This window comes from Vollenhovia emeryi, unplaced genomic scaffold, assembly GCF_000949405.1.
Source record: "Vollenhovia emeryi isolate VEMERY1.0 unplaced genomic scaffold, V.emery_V1.0 DF939177.1, whole genome shotgun sequence".
NCBI classification, from domain to species: Eukaryota; Metazoa; Arthropoda; class Insecta; order Hymenoptera; family Formicidae; genus Vollenhovia; species Vollenhovia emeryi.
In genome coordinates, this window is record NW_011967189.1 from 156,079 (window position 1) to 180,647 (window position 24,569).

The following is a 24,569-nucleotide window of genomic DNA, read 5'->3' on the forward strand; positions in this document are numbered from 1 at the left end:
CGAGCGTTAACGACGCTCGAAACCCGTGATTTCGTGTTTACTTCCGGTCACGTGCGCCGGATCGCGGAATTTGCCTTCGTCCCCGGGCCCCGCGCGTCTTCGCACGCGCGTGTCCACAAGGAAACACACGCGCGCTGACCATTACGCCGGCAGGACTACGTGACAGGGTTTACGGCACGCGAGAGTATGTGCGTGCGTGCGCGCGTGTGTGTGTATGTGTGTGTGTGTACACGGTCCCCGATCCGCAGCAGGGAATATCGCCGTGCAATATTGAGTGAATCTAATGAGGGGTACGCCCCCGTGCCGGGTATTAATACTGCTAATCCAATTAGTTGATAATCTGCAGTGCTCAAATGTGACCAGGGCTATTAATAGGAATCGGTTAGCATGTCGAGGTGAAGAGTATTAGACCCGCCGGATTACCGGTCCCGTGGGTAGCGAGGGGGATGCCGGGTTGGGGAAAGACGGTCTTACGTAACGCGTTCTAATAGAGGTCCGCAGGGTGGATCGTGAAAAATGACAGCGAGCGAGAATGTCGAGCTTACGATGGAAATGAAATTTATCACGCCGAATTTAATGCTCTCGTATTATCGAGTCGCTCCTATAATTATGTAACAGCCGTATTTCGTTGGCACGAAGATGATCCCGGTCCTACGGGGTATTTATTGCAATAGTATTATGTAATATGAATGTTCATTAGAGCTAATTTATCGTCATGTCGGATCGTTTAGTTGTTAAATTGTCGGTAATGTGGACCATTCTGGTATGGTATATACTGAAATATTTATAATGCGGCTGCACACAATAGAGTTAGATTGGAAACCGATTGGAATTAAATTCATATTGCTATGCATAACAATTATATATGTTGAATTGTTTGGGCGAGTTGCATTTCGTATGATAGATAACATTAGCGTTCTCATTCAAAGTAATTGTACATTTTCTACGCTCGCACTGCAATTCGTACGACAGGTAACACATTGCTGAATTTATTAATCTGGATCTTGGATAACTAGCTAATTCTATTGTACGTGAATTGGATTCTCTCCCTCCTCCCCCCTCTTTCTCTCGCTCGCTCTCTCTCTCTCTCTTTCTGTCTCTCTGTATATTGCTGTCTATCCGGCTGTGTCCGAATTAATCAAATCTTTTAGTTTACTTTATGCCCAACGAATCGAGGAAGCGAGAGTCCGCCCGTCCGATTTTCCGTCCCCGATGAATATCATGGCGTCGCGATCCCGCGGACAGCAAGATATTAATAATTTCATTTCCCGTCCAATCAACGGAGCCCGTTACTTTTTCTTTCTTTACGTCGTGCTGTTTGTCATCGGGTCCCGTGATAGAAATTAAGGAGGGGGACTTACCGTAGCGAGACTACGCAGAGACGATAGCGGTGTTCGATCGATCGACCGGTCGGACACGTAATCAACTTCGAGGAAAACAAGAAAATGCGGCCATTCGATACCGAATAAATTGTTTTCTAGTTGTCCCCCGTGTAGATTGCTTTTGTCCCCCGAACAGAGGGGCGCCGTATTTCCTGATAAGAAGATTAACCGTCCTTTACATTCATTCCGGCCTCCATTAAATCGAACTCGTGGATGTACGAAAAATCGACGAACGTGCGTTTGTTCTCTTTCGGTTTCATTTGCACAGTTTCTCAAATTGACGCTTGTGCACATAAACTAGAAAGAAAATATACACAATGCCGTTCGCGCGTGAAATTTTACGACGTGCAATAATCAAATTGGACTGCCAGCTTAATAATTGTTTCATTGTTATAATTATTATATAAATTCTGAACTTGCTCTTAAATAAATGGTGCAGATCTAAACGAGAGACGCAACTGATATTACAATAGATCCTTTAGAATCATCGTATAATTACGCGACATGCATTTATTGCGCTGGCAGCACAGCATATCTCGGACTGCTCGCGTTTCACCCCCCCCCCCCCCCCCCTGCAGATTCTTTGACTAGTTCGAAATTGAGTTTTCCCGCATTAAACTTTCGCGGTTTAAACGTAGGCGGTCCAAAAATAGTACGGCGTTTTTCGAAACTTTTTACACAAACACCAATAGCAACTTTTACGACGTCGAGTTTTAACTTTGACGTTTGCTAATGAACCTAAAAACGTCGGAGAAAAACCAACACGCATCGCTCGCAAGCGAACTACCCGACGTGCAAGAAATCGGAGCAAACGGCAAAGGGCGCGGCGCAAAAGAAGAAATAAAAAAAAAATAAGGGAAAAGAGAGACGGCAAGACGAGTCGGGGGCGGGAGGGGGTGGGGGGGAGGGGGAGTACCAGGCGTAGCTTGCACTGTGCACACGCGCGATCCTTCTCGCTTTATTTCCCTCGCAGCGGGGGAGGGTGTCGTGGCTTAGGCGGGAAAATGAAACGCGTTTCTCGCGAAAGCGTTTCGAATTTTCCCCATCGACGAAAACACGATCAAAGCTGTCCCCGGCAAAGAGGCCCCTCGAGACCGCCGCCCTTACCATTCGATCCTCCCGCGCCCTTTCCGCTCGCGTGATTCACGATTCCCTTTTCCGCCCTCCTCTCCTCGAGCTCACCACTTCGCGTCGCTTTCGACGATAATGAATTTTCGTTTTTCCTCCCCCCCCCCCTCCTCCCCCTTTTTTGAGCATTCGAAATACGCGCGCGCGCGCGCGAATAGAAACCGAAAATACTGTTGTCGTTTATTGAAAATGGCATTGATGAGACAGAAGTGTCCGGGGCTTGTCGGAAAGCGCATTTTTGTTCTCGAAAGGATTACATTTCATCGAACGCACCTGTCACGCTTCCCGGACGTTGCGTCGCGTCCCTGCGAAAGACACGGAACCGGGGGTTTGGTGATAAAAAAAAAATTCCAGGGTGCTGGACGGATGCTGAAAAACGACGGAAGTCATGTAACACGAATAGGAACAATGACTACAATCGATAAACCATGCTCGTTGCCTCCACTACTATCTGGGTCGTAAAACTGGGTCAACCGTTTTATCCTCTTGCTTACTGTATCGAGTTACTAGATGTTTATAGATGATTTCCCAACGGCGATCGGGTGAACTTTTAAATAACGAAAAATATCGCGTGCTCCCTTTACCTACCTCGGATCTTCCACGTCCTACGTTTATAATACTTTGTGGTATCGTGCTTTGTGTATCGGTGCATCGACACATTTTATTTTCGCGAGAGTTAGAGTCTCACGAAACGCCGCTACCTCTTTCGAGCATTCGCCTTTCGAAATTGTTAATTTATTCTATAACAATTTATTGTCGCCAGTACAGGGTGTTTTATGAATTATGCTTATCGCATGAATTTTAATAACGTCGTCGCTATACGTTTTCCCGCTTCTTTACGTATTGCATTAGTATCTTCTCTGTACGAATGATGGACGTGTGAACTTAAAACGTCTTAAAAATAATTCAAGTAAAAATTTGCAACATGTTGTAACTTCAAAGTGTTGAACAGACATTTTCATTTAACAAGGATTATACATGTGTGACTTTTATGTGCGCGTTTTTCTGTTAAAATAAAAACCGCCGGAGATTCGCGGCGAGAAAACTTTGCAAATTCATGAAACCTCGCGGATAACCGCCGCCGCGCCGGTTTCGAGGGGCGACGATCTGAAATGGTCTCACGTACGTTGCCGGCTCGGTACGAGGTGACTTCGCCATTGTTTATCGGCTGATCTCCCAGCGGTGTTTTGATCCTGACACCAGGACTCCCAGTGGACCGCGCGGTCGCTCGCGTTCATCGAAATACATGTAGTACGCGCGTGTATAACGGCGAACGTTATACGGTTCCCGTGAGTCCAGCCGGCGATATACACGGAGCGCGAAGACGAACCTCGTGTTACATATGAAGTCACAGTAATCGAACATGCGAGTGCCAGGGACAATTTTCTCGCCGGTGGATCTTGGAGGAACAGCTCCCTTCCCTGTAGAGACAATTTATCGCTGCGCTTCGTGCCTCGAGTCTCTCGCGTGCGACCTAAAACCCGTTGCACGAACATCGCTCGGGCGTTGGCAGCTCAGTTAAGTACTGAACAAAATTTTTGCTACCGCAGCTAATTATGGTTTCGCTAAAAATATTTTGCTGCCATAACTTTCAATTTCTAAACCACCGTAAACGGTTTGTCGTCGCATCTGATACGAGAGGCACAGTAGCAAAATACTTAGCTACCACAACTGAATATTGGCTGGTATTTTACAACTGGTATTTAATTTGCGACATACAGTTTTTAGCTACGACACGAAAGGAAAACCACTGACCAAAATCTTGTACACCAATGCCCCACTTATGCCCAGTGGGCATTACTTTATCTTATTTTATCTTTATAATGCTCCAGCAAGGCCTAATGCCTAAACTAATGCCCAAAAAATGCCTAGTAATGCCCAGTAATGCCGCAAATCCGTACACCACAATGCCCTTAGCGGTTTACCCCTTGCTACGGCAGCTACATTTTCCTTCCTTTCTATACTTGATTGAGATTTAGAAAAAAAGAAAAGTTGAAAGCTAAATTCTATTTAGTTGACACCCTAGCAAGTTTATAGCGCCATGGTATCCCTGTTGGCACAAATTGAAACCGATATGATAATTTCACTTTCGTCACGCGTTTTTCCAATGGACTGATGTCGCGATCGATCGGGTACTTCGCGTTATTTCGCACGTCATTTACGAAGGAAAGTGCGAGCGATCGTGCAGCAGCTCTTCAAAGATGAGTGGCTGTCGCCCCTCACGGGGAAAAAATGACGAGATGCGAGAGACGAGAGAGAGAGATATATATATACCTATATAGATTCGTTCGTTGGGATTTTACGAGGCTCGTAAACGTAACGAAAAGCGACGGGCGAGCATTTTTCCGCCGGTGATCCCGCGGGTATCGTGCACCACGGATCGATCCCTTAATTCTGTTGAACGCGTGAATTCGATCCGGCTCGTTCCGCGCGATCGTGTCAGTTCGCCAGGCTCCGCAGGTTCCTCTGGGAACCTTCTCAGGATAAGGGCGCGCGCGGAGTTACGACCTGCCGCCAAAAATCGCGCCCGATACGAGAGAATCCCTCGCTTTCGAGCGGTAATTAGGAACGGTAAGGATTTCGAATCGATTGTTGTGCTTATCATCTTTTGGGATTTCGCGTACGTCTCGTCAATTCTTCGAGACCAATCTCGAAATTTATCCTTAAAAAGGATGTCGAACAAACTCGTCCTCTCGCTCCACCCCCTCCCCCCTAACGACAGAGATTTAAGGACGATTTCGAGAATTTAGATTGTTTCATTTCGTGGCACGTGTACATCTAAGAACTCGCCAACGACCCCCGGGGAGAGACTCTTTATTACGGAGTTGAAATACGTTAAGACCTGTTCCTGACGTTCTATCGTGGATTTTTAGACATACATCCCAGAATGAGATAATTTAAATTCGAAGTACCGCGGATTTCACGTGAATTTTAATGACGTTCTAAGAGAATCTGATAACTTTCGAGCATGAGTGACGGCGTCCCTTTTACGACGAGTCTCTCTTCCGGAGAGTTTCCTCCCAAAGCGCGCGAGGCTTCCGGCAAGGACAAGGGAGGACGTCGGGCGCGGGCAGTACGACGATCACATCCTTCGCAAAGAGGGATAATATAAAATGCCGGTAGGGGGGGGTTTCTTTCAATAATTCGAGAATCGGCGTAGCCCGGGACAATCCAGCCCTCGAGCGTTTCGGACTCTAAAATCCGGCCAATCGTTGCTACGTTTCTCCCGAATGATTCGTTGTAGTTTCTCGAAAATGCGTTTTGATGTGCACGACGCCCCGTGCGGGACTCGCGGGAATCCGCGAATTCGCGACGAAAACTGTGAAGGGACTTTACGGCCTCTTCGGGATCACGTTCAAGCGCGGCTCCTCCTCTCGCATAAAGACGCCCATTTTATTACGGGTCCGAGCGCGCTGCGCAGAGAATACAAATTGTTCCTCGAAAGGGTCCCTCTCTCGCGTCGTTCGGAAGAAAGAAAGATGTATCTATTGATTTCAGTTGTACAAAATCTTGCGCGAGATATCGTTGCTTTAATATTAATAATTGATTGCTGTTTAAATTGATCTACGTTTGGGAAACTTGCGTTAGCGGTTAAACAAATGAGATACGTTAAAATCATGTTTTTTTAACCTATTAAATTTTTATTTACTTCTACCGAAACATTTGGTAGATTTGAAGAAATAGATATGAATTCTCTTAGAAAATCCAGCCTCAAATAAAATTTTGGTTAAGGTAAAAAATTCATTTCTTTGAAATGAAATAAAAATCTAGTAAGGTCAAAATTCGAGCAAATTTGTTTGATCTTAAACAAACTTTTCTTCTAGGTGTGTCTCACACACACACACACACGCACAAATAACAATTGTTAAAAAAAGAAAAATTAATATTGTTCACCACAGTGATTTAATGATTCGACATGTAGGCGCAGATAAGAACATGATAGGTTCATATATCACATATTACGAATCGAACTGGAGGAATTATTTCGGATCGTCGCGCAAACTTTCGCACGACTTTGGGGCGGGTCGCCTGAAAAATGGCCGAAACTTGTTCGCGTAGGGGCGTAATAATAAAGAAAGACTATTACCATTGCGCTGGTCGCTGAAAAAGCGTCGTATCATTCAAATATGGGCTCGCATTAAATTCCCATCTCGCCGATGCCAGCCGCCCGTATATCACCCCGCGCCGGAGGAAAAAAAAAGACGTGCGACCGACGTCGGATTCGAGCCATTACGTGTAAAAAGTGGCGCACGGGTGCTTTTCAGCGTGGCCATATGTCACTATATCGACCGCGATTGCAGTTTCGGCCCGTATGTTAATAAAAAGGCACGCAACCAGCCATTGTGTCGGCCAGGCCCCGGCTTTACCACCGTGCACAATGCCGCGATAACTTACGATCGATCCATCGCTCCGCAGAACGCGAAAAAATCTTGTTTCCGCTTTTTCCCACCCTGGGACGAACGATAAAGTCCGCATCGATGCCTTTCCCATCCTCTGCGAATCGTAAATTCGAATTATTTGCGAACTTATATCAAGCGGTGCGCGAGGTAAAATTGCCGTAACAGCTATACGTATCGGCGGGACATGTGTAACGCTTGTGACATGCGATCGATCGATTTATGTGGAATATGAAAAAAATGTCAATTTTCCGTGTACACTTTTTTGCGGAGCGGGCGATAAAGCTGCACTTGATGCTTTCCTCATCTCCACGAAATCGTAAACTCGAATTATTCGCCAAGTAATACCATGTGCGATTGCAAAATACAATCGACCGTAGAAGCGGAGTAGACAAGAGGGAGCTTGTCAGAATCGCCAACTTTATATTTCTGTATGTTTCTTTCAAGAAAATTTACATTGATTCCACGGAAGGAAAAGATAAAAAAAAAACGCAGTGAAGAGTTTTCGCGAGGTTGCGTTTTACTGCCGGAAAAATAAAATGTAATAAATTCGTAAATACATGGCACGTATCGCGTTGTATGTCGCCAGTCACGTCGAACAAAATAATTTAGTGGCGTGATAAACTTATTAATAATAAGCGAATGTTATTCGTGAAATGCACATTTTTAGAAATTGAAATAAATTTTAGCGGATCTTTAAGGCACTGCGTAATTTTAGAAGGACTGGCGTTAATTTTGTAAGGCAGCTCAACAAATGTGTAAGCATTTAAACTTCTAATCGAATTATTTGCTGTTGATCGAGTTCTTAATTTATTCACGAAATCACTCAAAGTAAGATTTTATATTAAAGGACGGATACCTTTACAAGCTGGAAGGGAAAGGTCCAGTACTGAATGGGGAAACGTGGAGTTTTAGACGCGGTGTTTTAGATCGCGGGATAATTTAATCAGTTTTAATTCGCCATGTTACAATCCCAGAACTTAGTCCCACGAGGGTTAATCGACCTGCATACAAAACGCGAGCGATGCTGCGAGCAATTTGCCGTTTTTCTCGAGGCGCGCAGTCTGTTCTAATTTACAGAAACGCCCGCGACAATCAAAGTGCCGAGAGTGCTCCGGGCAAAGGAGAGAAATGTACTTTGCCCGCCGCTTTGTTGACGGTTCAACGGAGATTTGCTTTGGATCCGGGGACGGCGATCAATTTGGCGCGAAATTACGCTTTTCTAAGGAACACATTTCGCACATTGCACGACAATCTTTTACATTTCGCCGAGCCCGTTCAGCAAACCGTTCGCTGGGTTTTTTTCCACCCGCCCTGCCGATTGTTCCGCGAATATTACTACACTTCGCGTTGTTCTCGCACCGTTTCCTTCTCGGTATTAATATTTTTTAGTTCGCGAACGTAATGAAGCAGGAAATTGCGTGCACTGACTATTCTCCCGCGATACGCCTGTAACGTGGTAAAAAAGGTTTAGCTTTAAAATTGTTCTGAAAATTTAGATATAAGACAACGAGTTAAACCAGGCTGCAAATAATGTGATAAATATTCTCGCTCGTGTCACACCTCACGTTGATTGTAGCTTTGTCAAAGAACTTTCTTTATTTCAAACGCGCTCGTATCGAAACATTTGATCTTAAGGGCAAAATAAAAAAATGCGAAGAGATGTGGCGGGACCAATCGAATTTTCCCTAAGGTAAAATTGGCTCTAAATTGATCAAAGGATACTGCACGTTTTGGCTCCACTAATCTCGTTATCCCGTGCATACTTTAATGAGTGAGAGTACTATACAGGCTACTCGCAATATTCGTTTAGCATATTATCTCGTAGCTCGCTCGTGGAGAATTTAAATTAAGAATTAAATTTAATCATAATGCGCGAACATAAAGTTATCATGGCATTATGAAAAATTTGTTAGAACTCCGTTGTAATCATTAAACGCGCGTGTATGCTTTGCGTTATTTAAACGAATTTAAATTCGTCTCACGTCTACCTCATGAAAAAAACCGTCAACAGCGAAGTTCAAATTCGGTTTAATTCTTTTTTAAATATTTTTTGGCATTACGTAGATAAAAACGCGTTTCTACGTAATCACATCTACATAGATACACGTACAAAAAAAGTACGCTACATTAAAATGTAAGGGACTAAAAGTTTCAATTCGTAACAATTAAAGGCGGGCTCGAATTCATCCAAATTGAAAAAAAGAGTCTTAAATCGCGTTGCTTTCAATCTCCAGCTTACTGTAACGTAAACTTCGCTAACACCCGCGATAGCGAGACTTGCCGTAAATTTCCCCGGATCGTCCTCGTCTCATCGGGAACGAAGCAAGACAAAACCCTCGAAGTCTCGCGTCCGTAGCGCGAAACGACGAGTACACTAATCGCGCGCGAGGCGTAGGCCTCGAGGCCTCGACTTCGTTGTCACGGCAGCCGGTGGCAGGAAACAGGATTTTCTCTCGACAACGCTCTCGTCGCCGTGCCGGTGTCTCTGCGCGCGGACACTATCGCTTTACGCGAAATCAGATTCCGCCGCGCGAAAGCAGCTTACCGGCGAGATCGGAGTGTATACGCGTGTACCTATCCAATCAATCCCGTCGTGTGTACGTGCAGGGTGCTCCGACTTTCCCGTTAAGGATCCGTCGGCGAAACCGGAGCCGCTTTTTCCCGGTGAAAAACGTGACGCGAAGTTTAACTATGATATTAGAGAGCCACTTAACACGTAAGGCTTAAGGGGATCCTAAAGCCGTCTGTTTTATCGACGTTCTTTGTTAGAAGTAATCTTTTAATTGGCTTTATAGAAATGCAAAAATCATTCAGCTTGCGCTAAGGGTGCAAGATCGGAGGGCCGCCCTCCAACCTTTTCTTCACTGCTGCCGAAAACACTAGAGACCCTGTAATCAGAGACTGGCCATAGAGTTCGTCGAATTCCTATGTTTCTCTCTCACTCGCAGGAATTGGACGAACTCTTATGGCCAGTTTCTGATTACAAGATCTCTAGGAAACACCAGTCTGAGGTGACATCTAAAGTAGAACTTGGAATTAAAAATGTTGATAATTGACGTTTTTAATTCCGTCTCCTATCTTATCGATTCCCAGCGAAGGAGCTCGATCTTAAGCCAACGGCACACGATACTATTTTTCCTAACGGACTGCTTACGCAGACAGGAACAAGCCAATCAGAATTTAGCCTTGAGTCACCTGATTTAAAACTCTGCATCCTTATTGGTTCTCGGAAGCAATCCAGGAGAAATAGTATCGTGTTCCGTTGGCTTTACTCAGCTACGTTTGCTACACATTGCTGCAACTGTTGTCCATCGATTTTCTCTTTCAAAGCCTTCACGCATGCATTAAGTTTATCTTTAAGCAAATGTAATAAAGCGTGAACCGGAGCACCGTGCACTTTAGGCTTTTTTCTTCCCCCACGCGAGGATAAACTAATACAGGGCTTCGTCTGTATAAACTCTCCCGATCTAAAGAACACACGAGGCCATTTCCCCCGCAAGCAGGCGGGCACGTACACGCCGCTGGTGCAATACGCCGGTACAGCGAACGAGGCCTCGGGGAAGTTGACTGGCGCCGGGGATGCGGAAAGGTACTTTACCGGATCGCCGTTGATGGTCCAACGTAGATTGGCCTTAGGCACGGACGGCCAGGCACTGCAGTTGGCAGTCACGTTCTCGCCGACGGCGTACTGCAAGGACAGGCCTGTGATTTCCGGTCCCCTCTTCGGAAGTGCTGCGAACGTAAATTTTCCGTGTGAGGACGTGGCGAAAGTTTTCCCATAAACCAGTTACTTTCCTCCGGTTAGACTTTATAAACTTTCGACTATTACCCGGAGTTCTCCGCGTTCGCACATTCGTTCATTCGCCCGTCCGTCCGTTCGTTCGTTCATTCTATCCTCGTCGAGAAGATCGGTAGGACAAGGGGAGGAAGGGTGTCAGAAAGGTCTCTCTGGCTTTGCGAGTTTACCCGGGCCTGGCGAATATCATATTGAAATCAAGTTGAGACCACGTGCAAGTCAATAATCAAGTTGATATTTAGAAGATTCCGCTACGATATCTGGAAAATATTCTGTAGATGCTCATGATCCAGTAATATTTCAATTGATATCATACTGAATCGAATCAACATCTCCATTTATCGACTCGACTTGAACATGATATCTACTGTACATCAACTAAATCATCAATAATTGATCGACACTGATTCGATATTTTCTATACATCAAATCATGATCGATATCGATTTGATCATCGACTTGTGAACCTGGGTAAGCGCGAGATGAACTTTTCGAGTCGACGTTCTTCAGCGGCGGACGAACCGTGATAAGGACGCGTTGCACGTGTAAGGTACTCGCGAGCGGAAGATACAGAGCGCGGGTGTGCTCGTTGATAATTTATAAATGGCTGAGACGCGGCCCTCGCAAATAATGAATTTAACCTTTTGAGCGATGGCCCGCGAGTTGCTGGCGGCGAGATGGATGGGAGCCTTTTCTTATTAAGCAAAATAGAATTCCGGCAAAATAAATCAAATTCAGATAGGTAATTCAGCGAGTCTGTACACATCGATGATGAATAGTGAATGATGGAGCGGCGTTGAGTTTTGACTTCGACACGAGTCCGATTACATATTACGGGCGATTTCGAGAGGCTTTCCGCTTTGTTTTCCTTTTCTCTTCTCCCGCGCTTTTTCCTCCCCTCGATCGATGCGACTCGAATTTCCATTTACTTTGTCGAAACGATCTCCCGGCGACAGACGAATCCGCGAATAAGTTCCGTGCGCTTTCGCGACCGCGTCGCTCGCTCAGCACGAAGGGGATTAATTTTCAATTAGATCGAACGCGCGACTTTTCTCCCGATCGTAATTAAACGGGGGAGTCGAGGTGGCCCCGCGCTAATATCGGACTCGCGCCGAATGTCACACGCGAGTGTCGCGCGATGAACAGAATCGCGCGACCGCGTAATTTCGAAAAAGATTAGGGAGGTGGAAAAATCGCGGGGCAATAATTGATACGAGCGCGCGCGTTCCGCTTACGTGACAAATGAAATTAGCACGGCAACGGCAGAGTCGATTGAAACGGTCGCGCTTGTGACCGCTGAAGCGAAAAATTACTAAATTTTACTCGCGTTTGACATGGAATACCGCGTGTGTTTACAGCGGGACAATAGCCAAGAGCCATAATTCTCCGGGCAATTAATCACTCGGTGGACTAATAATTAAATCCAACGTGGTAACTGTTATGCTTTCGAAATACTACGTAATTTATACGCGAGTGTTTAATAGATTATTCCGAATAATAGCGAATTGAATATAGAATTATTTTTAATGCTTTACTACCCGACGCAATTACTTTTCATAGAGAAATTATCCATTTTATCGTTTAAAACGAGAGAAGGAGGCCGATTTGTATCCTCCATCTCTCTCGTCGCTCGTACACGGGGAGAATTTTCTTCTTAAAATTTATCCTGAAAATCATGTAATCGCGGGACAACATGGCATTTCCAAGAATTTCATGACAGTTTTCTGAAATTTTACCATGTAATTTACTTACAATTAGTATACACGTTGCTACGCTCAGAAAAAGGATTTATTTAAGTTAAATGAAAGAGATTTCTTTGAATCGGCTAAATTTTTATTTACTTGCGCGAAAACATCGCTCGATTTAAAGACACAGATATAAATTCTCTTAGAGATTCCAGACTTAGGCCCGCTTAACTTTGAGCTTAGCTCACTTCGTTCTTTGTCTCTTTCAAACTGTTTTTCCAGAACGAGACAACCATGAATTAAACCAAGATTAAAGTCAAGCAACTTAATCAAATAAAATTTTGGTTCAGGTAAAGAAGTCATGCCTTTGAAATTAAATATAAGTCCAGTAAGGTCAAAATTCAAAGAAAATTCGTTCGGTTTCAAAGAAACTGTTTTCCGGGTGTAGTAGAATGTGTGGTGAAACTTGAAAAAGCTCCCGTCAAGTTTTTCAAAGTGCCACGTTGTCCCACGGTTTTGAGGGTAAAGAGAAAGTTCTCACCGCGCGTGTACCGTCAGGGGGGGATCGCGATCTCCCTTTGTCACAATGTTAAGTCCTCCAAATGTTATCCTTAAAAATTGTCGCTAATGACGATTCGCTCCCGCGAGATAATAAGCGAGCCTTGGATTTTTCGTAATTATCCGCCGCATGCGTCGATCCACAATCAATTATCGGATTTATCGAGGACCGCTGCGTCGGCCGGGCGCGTGCTGGCGCGCTCGATGTCTCTAATAGCGTTAATTGGCACGCCGGATTATGAGAGACATTCGCGTTCGGGCGGGCGCGACCGAATGCTCAATTAAACATCCGCCCTGTTGTCCGAGTGCACGCGCTGCACCAGCACGTCGCGCTGCAGCTCCGCCTCGGTCCATTAATGCCTTCCGTCCTCCTTCCTCCCCTAAATATCCGGGGCGCAATTAAAACCTCGAATTTCGGGGCGCGTCACGCGCCGGGAATCCTCCGACCCGGCGCCGCTGTCGATTTCGCGTCGGGTGAAACGCGAACGGGCGGAGGGCTGGAAAGGGCGTGAAAGAGCGGCGGGCGAAGGTAGAGGGAAAATTTTCGCGAGATCGTACGGGGAAAGCACGTTGGAAAATCGAGACGGTGTCGGGCTGCGAGCATATGCCGCCAAAAGTTCCGCCGTCATAATTTCGGCGCGCATTAAGCTTGTAATGGAGCCAATTATTTCGCCGAGATTGCCGGCTTCTTCCGTAGAATTTCACTCGCGACGATACCCGACGAGAGTCCAATTCTATTAGGATAAAAATGTAAATTTGGAGAAAATGGTCATTCAACTCTGATAGCCGTGTCGCATCTCGAAAGAATCGTCGGAAGCATATCAAGTCGCGCAAGGAAGATCTCGACGAACGGATGGCCGAGACAATTTATAATTAAACAAGATAAAGTGTACGAGTCAGAGAAAAAGAGTCTTTAAAGAGTTCTAATATTTTATGAAAGCGTATACGACTCGCCGTACGCTTCAATAAGAATTTTTAATTGATTTCAGTGAGTCGGGGCAGCGCGAGCTAAAATGTGGAAATTTCTAAAATAAAGATGAACGCAGTAACAAAATAAGACCGGTTGGACATAAATTAATTTATTTAACCAAGATCAGCTTGTCGTAATACGCGGCTGGCGCTCTTAACTTAACGGAAACCCGAAGTGTATTTTGACATGTGCGAGCGTAGTACGTTAGTACGTCCGATATCATTTTTCTTTCGCTTTAGTTCAGTGTGTCGTTGCCCCCGAAAGTCTGCTGATATCATGTTTGCGGCGGGTCGGGGCCGTTTTTTGGAGTTTCGAATGTCGCGAGAGTAGTCGCGTCATCGATTTTCACGGTGAATCGGAAATAATGCGCGTACAGAGGTCGGGTAGGAGGGAAAAGAAATTTGTCAGGATTGCGGAAAGTTGGGTAACCTGACGCTCTGCCAGGATTCGGGCATTCGCTGGCGCATTCGGCCGCGCGGAAAGTATTCCGCTGCAATAACTCCGCCGACAGTGATTTAGCCGCGTAATTACAGAGGGTTATTGCAGCCAGGGCGCAGCTTTATATTTTCTTCTTTATTTTTTCTGAGAGTTTAATGTGCATAACGACGAAGTCTTGTATTTATACATGTGTATGCATTTTATTCAAAATTACTTTGGCATCTCGCAATCGGCCGAGTGTGAACGCTCAGTTGATATAATAATTAAACAATAAACAGTCATTTGGATTTTTATCATTTGACTGCATGTTACATTGGCCTGATTCATTTTTAAGGTAATTGACTGGTCTAGGATTTATTTTCAGTTTGTTATATTATGTATCCGTTGTGACAAACTATATCTTTTATTGCACTCATTATTTGTGATCTTGTTTCATTTTACATATTATTATTGTACACATTTTCATTGCCTATTAATTTAATTTGTATCTTCGACAAGCCTGTAATCCCGATTATCGGTTTGTTCCTTTGAGAATGTGCTTGAGAAGGACCTAAACTCCTGGTCGAAACGTCGCACTGTATATTTTTCAATTTAATTTTATCAATTGTCTGCAATAACTTGGTAATACAGAGAGAAATTAAGCAGCCTTTGTTTTTTGACACGAACAAATTGAGTCGCGCGGTTTGTTTTAGTATATCCTGGCACAATCTCGTCTTATCTTATGAAAAAATTGCGAGCTTTAACGCGAAGTGGATCGAAGTGCAAGTCGGATCGTTAGAGGCTGTCGCGATGAGTCGGGAAATTTGATTTTTTTCGCCAAACATTCGCCTTCCACGTCATATGCGCACTCGCAGTAATCCCGGTATTACATCGTCCCGAACATTTTCTGGTATAATAATTTCTACGAGAGTTAGGTTCCTAATTGAGAGGGTTGTCGGGAGAAGATAGCCTGCTTTCATATTCCGCGGTAACTTCACGTACAAAATGAAATTGCTTTTTGAAGGCACTGCAATTTATACGGATTGCGAGCTTCGCGGCGTCTCTATAAGGCATGAAATGAATATTAAACTGCGGGCGATTTAATCCAATTAATTCGCCGGCGTGGACCGCTGTCCGCATAAATCCGTGCGAACGCCGACGAAAATATTGGGAGACACTATCGACGAAGATAATCTATTCGCTGTTGATTCGCGCGTACATTTGAAAGTAAAACGATACAACGCGGCGGTGCAATCGTGTCGTAAGATTTCAAGACTTGGTACTACATATTTCCTCGCCGACGTCGCGGTTGTTTTCGCGCAAGGGGCTCCAAGTGCAAAGAGGTTTTTAAGGGGTCGTTCCTCTTTAACGGCCCAAAAACTATGCTTATCTTTAACCATTTTTTTTCATAGTAAATACACCATACAATTAAATTGTTAAAGATAAGGATAGTTTGGGCCGTTAAAGTGGAATGACCCCTTGAACTTGCGCGAACCGCGAATGAAAACTATTTTCGATTTTCAGTGGAAACGCATACTTTATCTGTACGGTGCATAAGTTTTATATTTGCAGTTTAACGGTTTTTACTTATTTGTCAGTGTGTATTACCTCGAGCTCACTGTCTCTCGCATTCTTATGTCCAGCTTGCGAAAGCGGTCGCGGGCACCGAGTAAAAAGTGTGCCGCGGATGTTCGACAATCGTTTAGGCTGGACGTATTGTTTCGAAGAGCGAGGCGGCGCGCGATACGTGACGCGCGACTAATTGCTGTTGAATTAGGTTCGCGTAGTAGCGCACATTCCCGGCACAATGTAACTCACTGACATACATTGATTTAATTAGCAATTAAAACTTTACGAAGGCCCCAAGTAAAAGGATTATACACGTATGAATGTATGTTTCTCGTGTTTTCAATCTCGTAGATGTTTCGCAGCACCGTTCATTATCCCGACACGCGATGCAGTGCCGAATTATACCGTGAATTTAATAAATGGATCATACGTTACCAACCAAGATCCCAAAATTTAAATTTCGATATTCAATCCGTACATTCTATGAAAGTCTATTAATCCCGCTGCTCTCCGCAAAATAGGAGAAAATCCCGAAGACGTACGCTCCGAGCTAAATTTTTGTAATGAAATCTGCATCTACTTGGAACTTGGCTTTACCCAAAAATTAGCTTCCCCCCCCCCCCCACTTGAAATCTGCTAAATTAGGGCTCGGTGGCAACATTCGTAACGCGACGTGTCCGTCTTATCTCCCGAGTAGCAATCTCTTTGGCTTTCGCGTTTCAGCGAAATTCAGCAGACCGACGATGGTTGAATTCGTATCCCCACAATACTGCATGTTGCGGCCAGTAGTTGCAGTGGCTTGTTTTCCTTGCAACCTTCCACCCCGCCGGCACCCGGACCCGGCATTCCGCAGACTCCTGACTGTAACACGCTCGTACGATCGTTGTCGAGGAAATGAATTTTCTTCAACGAGGGTTCTCGAGGCTCCCTTACGTTTCCTAGGTGAAACGTGTAAGGCAACGCGGGCGGGACGGGCACTCACTTCCTAAGCTTAGCTTCCTCCTGTTCCATTTCAGTCATAACGGCGACTGCGCAACAAGATAATAGGTGGAAAGAAAAACGTAATGGGCGAAACAGGCGGGCGTTTACGTTTATTACGGCGTAAAATTTCGTACGTGTGGTGAGATCCCGTTGCGGGATAAAAGGTGATCTTCCGCAAATTTCGACGAGTGTCATCCGGTGTCGATAATGAAATTATTACGGTCGTAATCGCGTCAGCCACAATAACAAGGCTACGCCCGCCTGTCGGCGGGAAAATAATTTCTGTTCAATTAGCACTTTCGACATATTGTCATAATTATTGAAACGCCGTTTCAAGCTGGAGTATCGCGTGTCGAATTTGGTACTGGAATGGCCAACACGCGAACGCGATGTACGATAACCATAAAGGAGAGAGGGGAATCGTGATGATTGCAACACGATGTGTAAATCGTCGGAGGGAACCTCCAGCCCGGGCGATCGTGGTGATATATTTATGAAGCAAATTTATGGTTTGCTTGGCAAGATCCGGAGCGTTCGTTCCCCTTTAATTCTCTCTCGTAGAGTCGCTCTCTCGTGTCTCATATAAGGAACGCTCGTAAATCAAGGAACCACGTTTCCTGCCGATCGAACCCGTCGACAGTCGTCGCGAGTTTTGTTTGTTTTTTTGGTTTTGTGTTGTCGCAATTTAATTAAACGCCGCAATATATTTTTGCCGAATGTTGTGGATTATTAAACAGCACCTAGTCCCGGGATTTTTCACGAGTTCACATCTGACAACAAGTGGATTTTTAGCTTGAGGCAGCTTCGTTGCTAAATAATATATGCAATATTAAAAAATAGTGAGCAATCTTGAGACTAACGAATTATTTATTTTCAATTCATAAAATATATATCTTTTCTCGGAATATATTTTATATAAAAGATACGGTACGTCACATTAAAAATGTAACATTCTTGCGAAACGTACCTTGTTATCCGTTTCATGACTACCGGGACATACAAGACCCACTTACAAAATTTAAAAGGACGAGTGCATTTAGCGTGCATTCAATTACTAAGAAAACATTATATTAACAAAGAATTGAAACAATAAGTCGGCCATGAAAGGGTTAATTCTACGTTTTTGCAAGTAGCAACTCGCGCTTGTTTTAGAAGCAATGTCGGTAATTTGTCACGGGAGCTGACGGTGCGTGACAGATCGGTGAACTCGTCGCAATGCGCTTTTTATTGCAACAGTGATGATGCGTCAAAAATGCGTCGCATCATCCGGATTCACCTCCGAGACGTAGGTTTCTTCGTCTCGGGTGACGCCAGATAAGAGGGAGCGATATCCCTGGAAGGAGCCCGATGTCGGTTCTCTCGGTTTTTCCTTCTTTAAACGATTCCCTTTGAACGGGGCTGGCATGAATATTTATGGCCTCATGAATATTTACGATACTCCAAGGTACGCGTGCATGTTGGAACGTCGTTATAACGTATGTACGTAGATACGTATGTACACGCGTATTGGCCGGAAAATGGGAATACTTCGGCGTTTTACGACAATGCGCAAGATTAATGCGTTCAGTGCGATGCGGTATCGCGCGATGTGCAATCGACGAGATGCTAATCGCCACATCTTATACTTGGCATACGTCTCGTCGATTTCCCTCGCGCGAAAACTGACGTCGCACTCGAGTGACATCCCTTTTTCGATCAGCTACATCTGAATAATTGTACTTGCTGATTATGTCCTCTGGTATTTCTGTTTTAAGAGAGCAACGACGAATGCTGCCTTTTCGTCAGTCCTATCGAAACCGAGAAATTTTGTGACAAGGGATTTTTATCCGTAGATCGGTACATGTCGGATATTTGTTTACTAAAAAATTTATTTCTCGAAAAATGTAGCGTAGAAAGTAATAAAATTTTATGTTCATTTGCACAGCAATTAACGGTTTGCTTATTACGCGTATCGTCGGTTAATTAGCAACGATGTGTTCCTATTAGGAAGTTTTTAATGGTAGCAGTAGTTATGGTGTTCGGGCGAAATGAGAATTCCGGGGAAAGTACGATGTTTTAGTACTATTATCTTCGTGATTTACTTACTCATGTTTCAGAGAATCTGCAGTACTATTTTCAGGCTAAGTAGAGAAACATAATATAAATTTCCTTTCCAAGTAGTTGCCGCTTGGCATTTACACCGTTCTGGTTTTCTTCCTTGCTGCTCTGCTCGCGGGAGATCGTATTTCATCGGAACGATATAACAACACAGGATTAATAATTTAGAAGCTGAAAAAAATGACACGACTCAAATCGCACCCGATTAAAATGAGAAAGTCGTTGTCAATTTTCGCGAGAGCGACTCACATTTCTACGGGTTTTATTTTTTTTGGCAGTCGCGATTCTTTTCAGATACAGCCAGTCTATCGCGGGTGTGTTTCAAAATTTTGAAAATAGGTTCCCAACTTTGCAGAAGCGAAGTATTTGCCTCTAGTTGAAGCATCCTCGCGCTTATCGCTTGCTTTATACAAGGGGAAAGTATCGGAACGTGAAATATTACAACTACAAAGCGCACGGTACGTTTACTCAAGGGTATTACAACCCCCGAGTGTACCAATTGGTTCTTCAATCATTTCAATTTCCCGGCGAGCGTTTCTTTCGCAACACCTCGGCGAAATTAATTTTCCCACTCCGCCTGCGCCGCGCGCGCGCGCCGCGAGCCAGTATAATAACATTCCTTAAATATACCAGATTCGCGTAGAGATGTACACTTTTTGTACAAACGCCCTGCGATATTTAAAAATGCAATTGCACTACATCGTAATTATACCCTTTTACTTATGTTGTATAATATATTTATTTTGAACAATTAATAAAATTTAAAAGCCTCTAATGTGAAAACGCAAATACGAAGTAATAAAGGAGTGAGAGCCAACACAGGATTTTACCCAGCGAGAAATGACTTGTCGATTATTTCTGACTGGGTACACCCTCAGAAAGGTTTTCTGTTACCGTGACAAAACATTCTTGACGCATTTATATTTCTCACAACCTCATTTAGTATAACAATAAGACAATATCAAAATAAAATCAATAATTATTCTCTTCTATCGAATTAAAAAAGATTGACTTACTATATTGAGACAAGAGTAACTTGTATAAATGTAAGTTTATATATTCTTGCGTTTAGAATAAATTGTCGCCCCATCTTACAGCGATAAAAGACGATACATACTATAATTTTATTCTAGATTTTATAATTTTTTATTTAAGATTAAAATATTTCTTTGTCTATAATAAATATGATTGGCGCTATATCGATCTTATTTTATGATACATTGAAGTGTAAATTGGATCCGGAACTTTTTCTGTGGGTGTAGTGTCTAAATAATTTAAATTTCAAGTCTACTGGGAAAAATAATACCTCAGTCAAAATTTGAATCTGGACCTCCCTCTTTTACTTAATATTTCATTTGTCTTATCGTTTTGCGCTGTATTGCGCGCGCCACTTAAATCACTTTGATAATTGTGTTACAAAATGTGCTAATTATTGTCATTATACACGAACTAACTCGTCGATGTGGAAACGGTAAATAACACAGATGCGCCGATCCCTTTGAACGTTTCAAATTATCGTGTCTGACAGATTATTAGGCGACTATCTCATATATCGCGGATCCTAATATTCCAGTAGGCAATGATACAGATTCGCGTACATAGCGGCTGATTACGGGGCTGTCCCTTTGACCCTGCGAGAGCCGCTCTTAATCATGGAAAGCAATGTTATCTACATATCCGATTAAATAGTTTGATCTACGCAGTCGACCACATACATATATGTATACGCAGATTCCGCTTAATGGTCTTTATGAACGCATCACGTTATCGGTCATCTGTCGAATTATTGTCAAGTCTGAACACTTGAATTATTAAAGGATGCAAATTTTACTTCAGAACGAAGTCACGTGTTTCCACGATCGTAACAATAGTTTCGCTATATCTTGCACAGTGTTATAAATTATTTTTAAATCTTGTCTCGCATACGCGATCAGGCGAGATAAAATACTTACTCGGGGAGACCAGGATCTCTGAATCTCTGATATCGTAAAGGGGTTGCGTTCGGAACAAATAAAGATAATGCCTTCATTTAAATTTTCCAAAATACGACTCGCTGAAATTTGGCGAATTTTATCAGATCTCGACATTGTTGCATCGATTGTGACCGTCCGTAAGGATTTGATCAGAAAATGAATCTGCGAGGGTTCTAGGGCTCTCGCAAATTTTCGCACGAAAGAAAGTACGCTCGTCGACATTCGGGGCCACGGATTTCTGTCTAAGGCAACGATTGCGGGTCGGTCTTGCGGTTTATTCGAGCGGAAACATCGCGTTCAATCGTGGTAGACGCTTCGAAGAGATTCGGTCCGATCTTTTTCCCTTATCCTCTGTAGTATCTCCTTTTGCTATTTGTCTGAGAAAAGGAAAAAGACACAGAAAGAGAGAGAGAGGTAGAGAGCGAGAGAGAAAGAGAGAGGGAGAGTCAAGCATCTCGCGAGCTTCCGCGCGCGAATATCCCGAGCGTCTTTTCGCGAGCCGCCGCAGCTCCACGGGAAGTTGCAAAGTGCGGCGAAACGAGGGCGAATGCTAAATTTTCGCGAAAAGCTCCGTCGAGCTGTTACAAGAAGGCACGGCGAGTATGCGCCGCGTTTCTTGTTGAACTCGACGAGAGATAAATTGCAGCTTTCTACAGCCTTGTCCAAAAGAAAAAGAGCGTCTTTAATAAACCGGTCGATCTTGGCAAATTAAGAGACGGAGTTCATTTTGTCGTTGAATTGTAATAAAGCTGGGTTGCCGGTGAATTATCGTAATATTACTGTTTCGCTATACTTTTAAATTAATACCCTGGGCGTTAACTAAACTTAAAAATTAAACGTCAGTTTTAATTTTAAAAACGATGTTAATTGACAAAGAATCGCGGGTTTGAGTCGAGACTCGACATTTATTTTCTCTTTACCTTCAGCGAGGCCTGTAACATTTGCAGTCACGTCTGCTCTCGCTTTCCTCTAAACACTCATTGTTTCTCCCGCTACAAGAAATTCTACGGAATACACGTCGCAAATCGAGTTAATATTGGGAAGCAACTGCGTCGGTTCGTGCTTAATTCAATCATCTCAACCTATGTAACTACGTTCCTACGTCAATGTCGCATATAGAGAACTCTGCTCGGTCTACGTCGTTACTGTCTATATAAATTAAGCGGGATATGTAACGGTATATTTTATCAATCTGTATTAAATTATCGAGCGCGCGGGCGTGGCACGCAGAGGCAAACCAACTTATTTCAGCGTACGTCGCAATATGAAAGATTCACATTGTTTCTCGCTTCTGACGTCATAACCCGGTTATGACTTCGCTGAGGAGAACCGGGCCCCCGGGGGTCCCAAGATCCCAAATGGGGAGGGTCTCGAGATAATCCCGCGGAATTCCGGGGGCGTCGGGATCAGGTGCCGCGGCTGTGCGAGCTACAGCACACAGCCAAGTCCCGTCGCGCTCGCGATAAGCCGGGGCCGCCTCCCCTCATCAGCATGATAAATAAACGCGAAAGTAAATGCAAGTGTACCGCGACTAGCGAATATCCACCTTAGATCGAGATAAGCGCGCCCGGAGTACACTTATCTGTCGCCGGCTACACATAATCTCCGTCCCTCCCGTGCCGGCGGATAAGCCCAAGGTTTCTCTCGCGCCCGCGAGAGAGAAAGGGTGCGGGATAAAGGGAGACGGTGGGCTACGTTATCATAGAAATCGCGATATTACGCGGCATATGGCCGCGCTGTATTAGTAAGCAGAGCCGGGATTTCATCGTTTCCATCTTTCTCCTTCGTTCCACGCTCGTATCACCCCGCGCGTCTTTTACTCCCCCTCCAATCCCCCCGGAAGTTCCGTGTCGACTTTTCCATGTCCCGAACATTTTTTTTACATCGCCCCCTCCCCTCGCCTCGTCCCTAATGGCAGCGGCTCTTTTGTCGGAAATTTATCCACTCAGATATCGGCCGTGTCCTCGTAACTCTTGGATTTCCAGCCGTCTTTTCCTCCTTTTTCTTTTTTTCCCCCTCCCCCCTCGCCGTCTCTCTTTTTTTCTGTCTCCGTTTGCCGTCACCCCAGAGGGGTTTTGAAAGTTCGATCTTTGACCGTTTGCCGTCGTCCCGGTCTTGTGTTTCAACGTTTTAGACATTTCAGATTCAAGAGCTTCCACGGTCGATCGTTGCCGCGATTCAAAGCTCGCGCTCTCTTCTTTTTTATTCTCCCCTCTGTTCTCGTCCCGGTTACGCTAGATTACACCTCGCATATTTTTTCTCCGTGATGCCTCGCACCGGCGAACAGGTTCTCTCGCTTCGCCCGTACGAGCGATGGAAATTTTCTCACTCGAATCATTGTCAGCGCGAACAGCAAACTCCTCGTACTTTTCAGACTTTCGCGACATTTATTATCGACTGGCTGTCTTTTAGACACGCGTCTCGCGTTAAATTCATGCGAAATGCTAAGCTGTTTTTATCTTACGCGATGTTACCCTATGGGATATGGCACTATCATTGTCCATAAGGATAAAGTGAAAAAAGAAAATTGCTTAAAAAACTCGGAGGGCGATCGAAGGGTTAATAGGGTGCAAATTGTAATCGTACGTCTTCGTTCCCACAGTCGGCTTCCCCGGGTTCCATCTTGTCGAACTTTTCTTTCGTCGGTCTTGCTTCCGCGGCCCTCGGTAGAAATTTATCCACTTACTTATCTGACGTACTGAAGCTCCAAAGGGAATATCTTTCTTGTGTGTAGCCCCGGTCGAAAATTCAATCCTTGACTATGTTCGACATCTTTACTACTTCAAAAAGCCTTCTCCCTATCTACGTTGAAAATTCGCGCGGGTATTATATTAAGGTAGGGAAAAAGAGTACACTCTCCCTTTCTTTCGCGGAATGAATGTACCGCGAGGGAATTTAATTTGACACATTTTTAAGTTTCATATTCATCTCGCAGATTTCGCAACGTTCCCGCGGCGCGTTATCTCTCGTGATTACTTTGTAGTGTCTGCATTTGCTCGCAATAATTTTTCGAGTTTACAGAAAGAAAATCTACTATTGTTATTAAGAAGCAAACTTCTGTTTCCGCAAATGCTCTCGCGATATGAACCTTTAAGAACTCGATCTCCCCGCTTTAACTAATTCAAATTCCGTTTCTCGAGCTTTCATTTTCGCCACTTACGACTCCGATTGATTTATGGCATTCACTCGCAATGACAACGTTGCGTAATATCGTTAGTCGTATAGATTTCGGAAGCGAAACTTTGTAAAATCGTCGGAGAAGTCTGGCCGCCGTTCCTTGCCAGATTTTAATGCAGCCGCCCAGAAGTTAGCTTGAGACGTATCGACGCTGAAGCCCAGCGTGACTTGCGAGCTGGCTTCCCTTTGATATCGCTTTCCCTCCACCTTTTCCATCTCCCCCCCCCCCCTCCTCGTTCTCTTTTCTTCCGCGGCGTAAGCTTTTTACTCGCAGAATTCTCGTCGCGCAGGATGAGTCTGGCGGTTATCTACTGTCGATTGACCGGTTCTGGAAGCGCGCCAAATCCTTTTGGCCATCCTTACGCGGCCTAACATCTCCCTTTATCTATCCCTCTTTCTCTCTCCCTTTCCCTTCTTTCGTTTTTCGCACCTTTTT

General features: G+C 44.4%; 1 protein-coding gene across 1 annotated transcript in view; it reads right to left on the reverse strand.

Annotated features, from left to right (window-relative positions):
• The window catches only part of LOC105563385, a 92,952-nt gene that overhangs the window by 34,073 nt on the left and 34,310 nt on the right, over positions 1-24,569 (reverse strand). Inside the window, exon 4 of the mRNA XM_012014949.1 lies at positions 10,509-10,642. Coding sequence (XP_011870339.1) covers positions 10,509-10,642 — 134 coding nt within the window. The remainder of the gene's footprint in view (positions 1-10,508; positions 10,643-24,569) is intronic.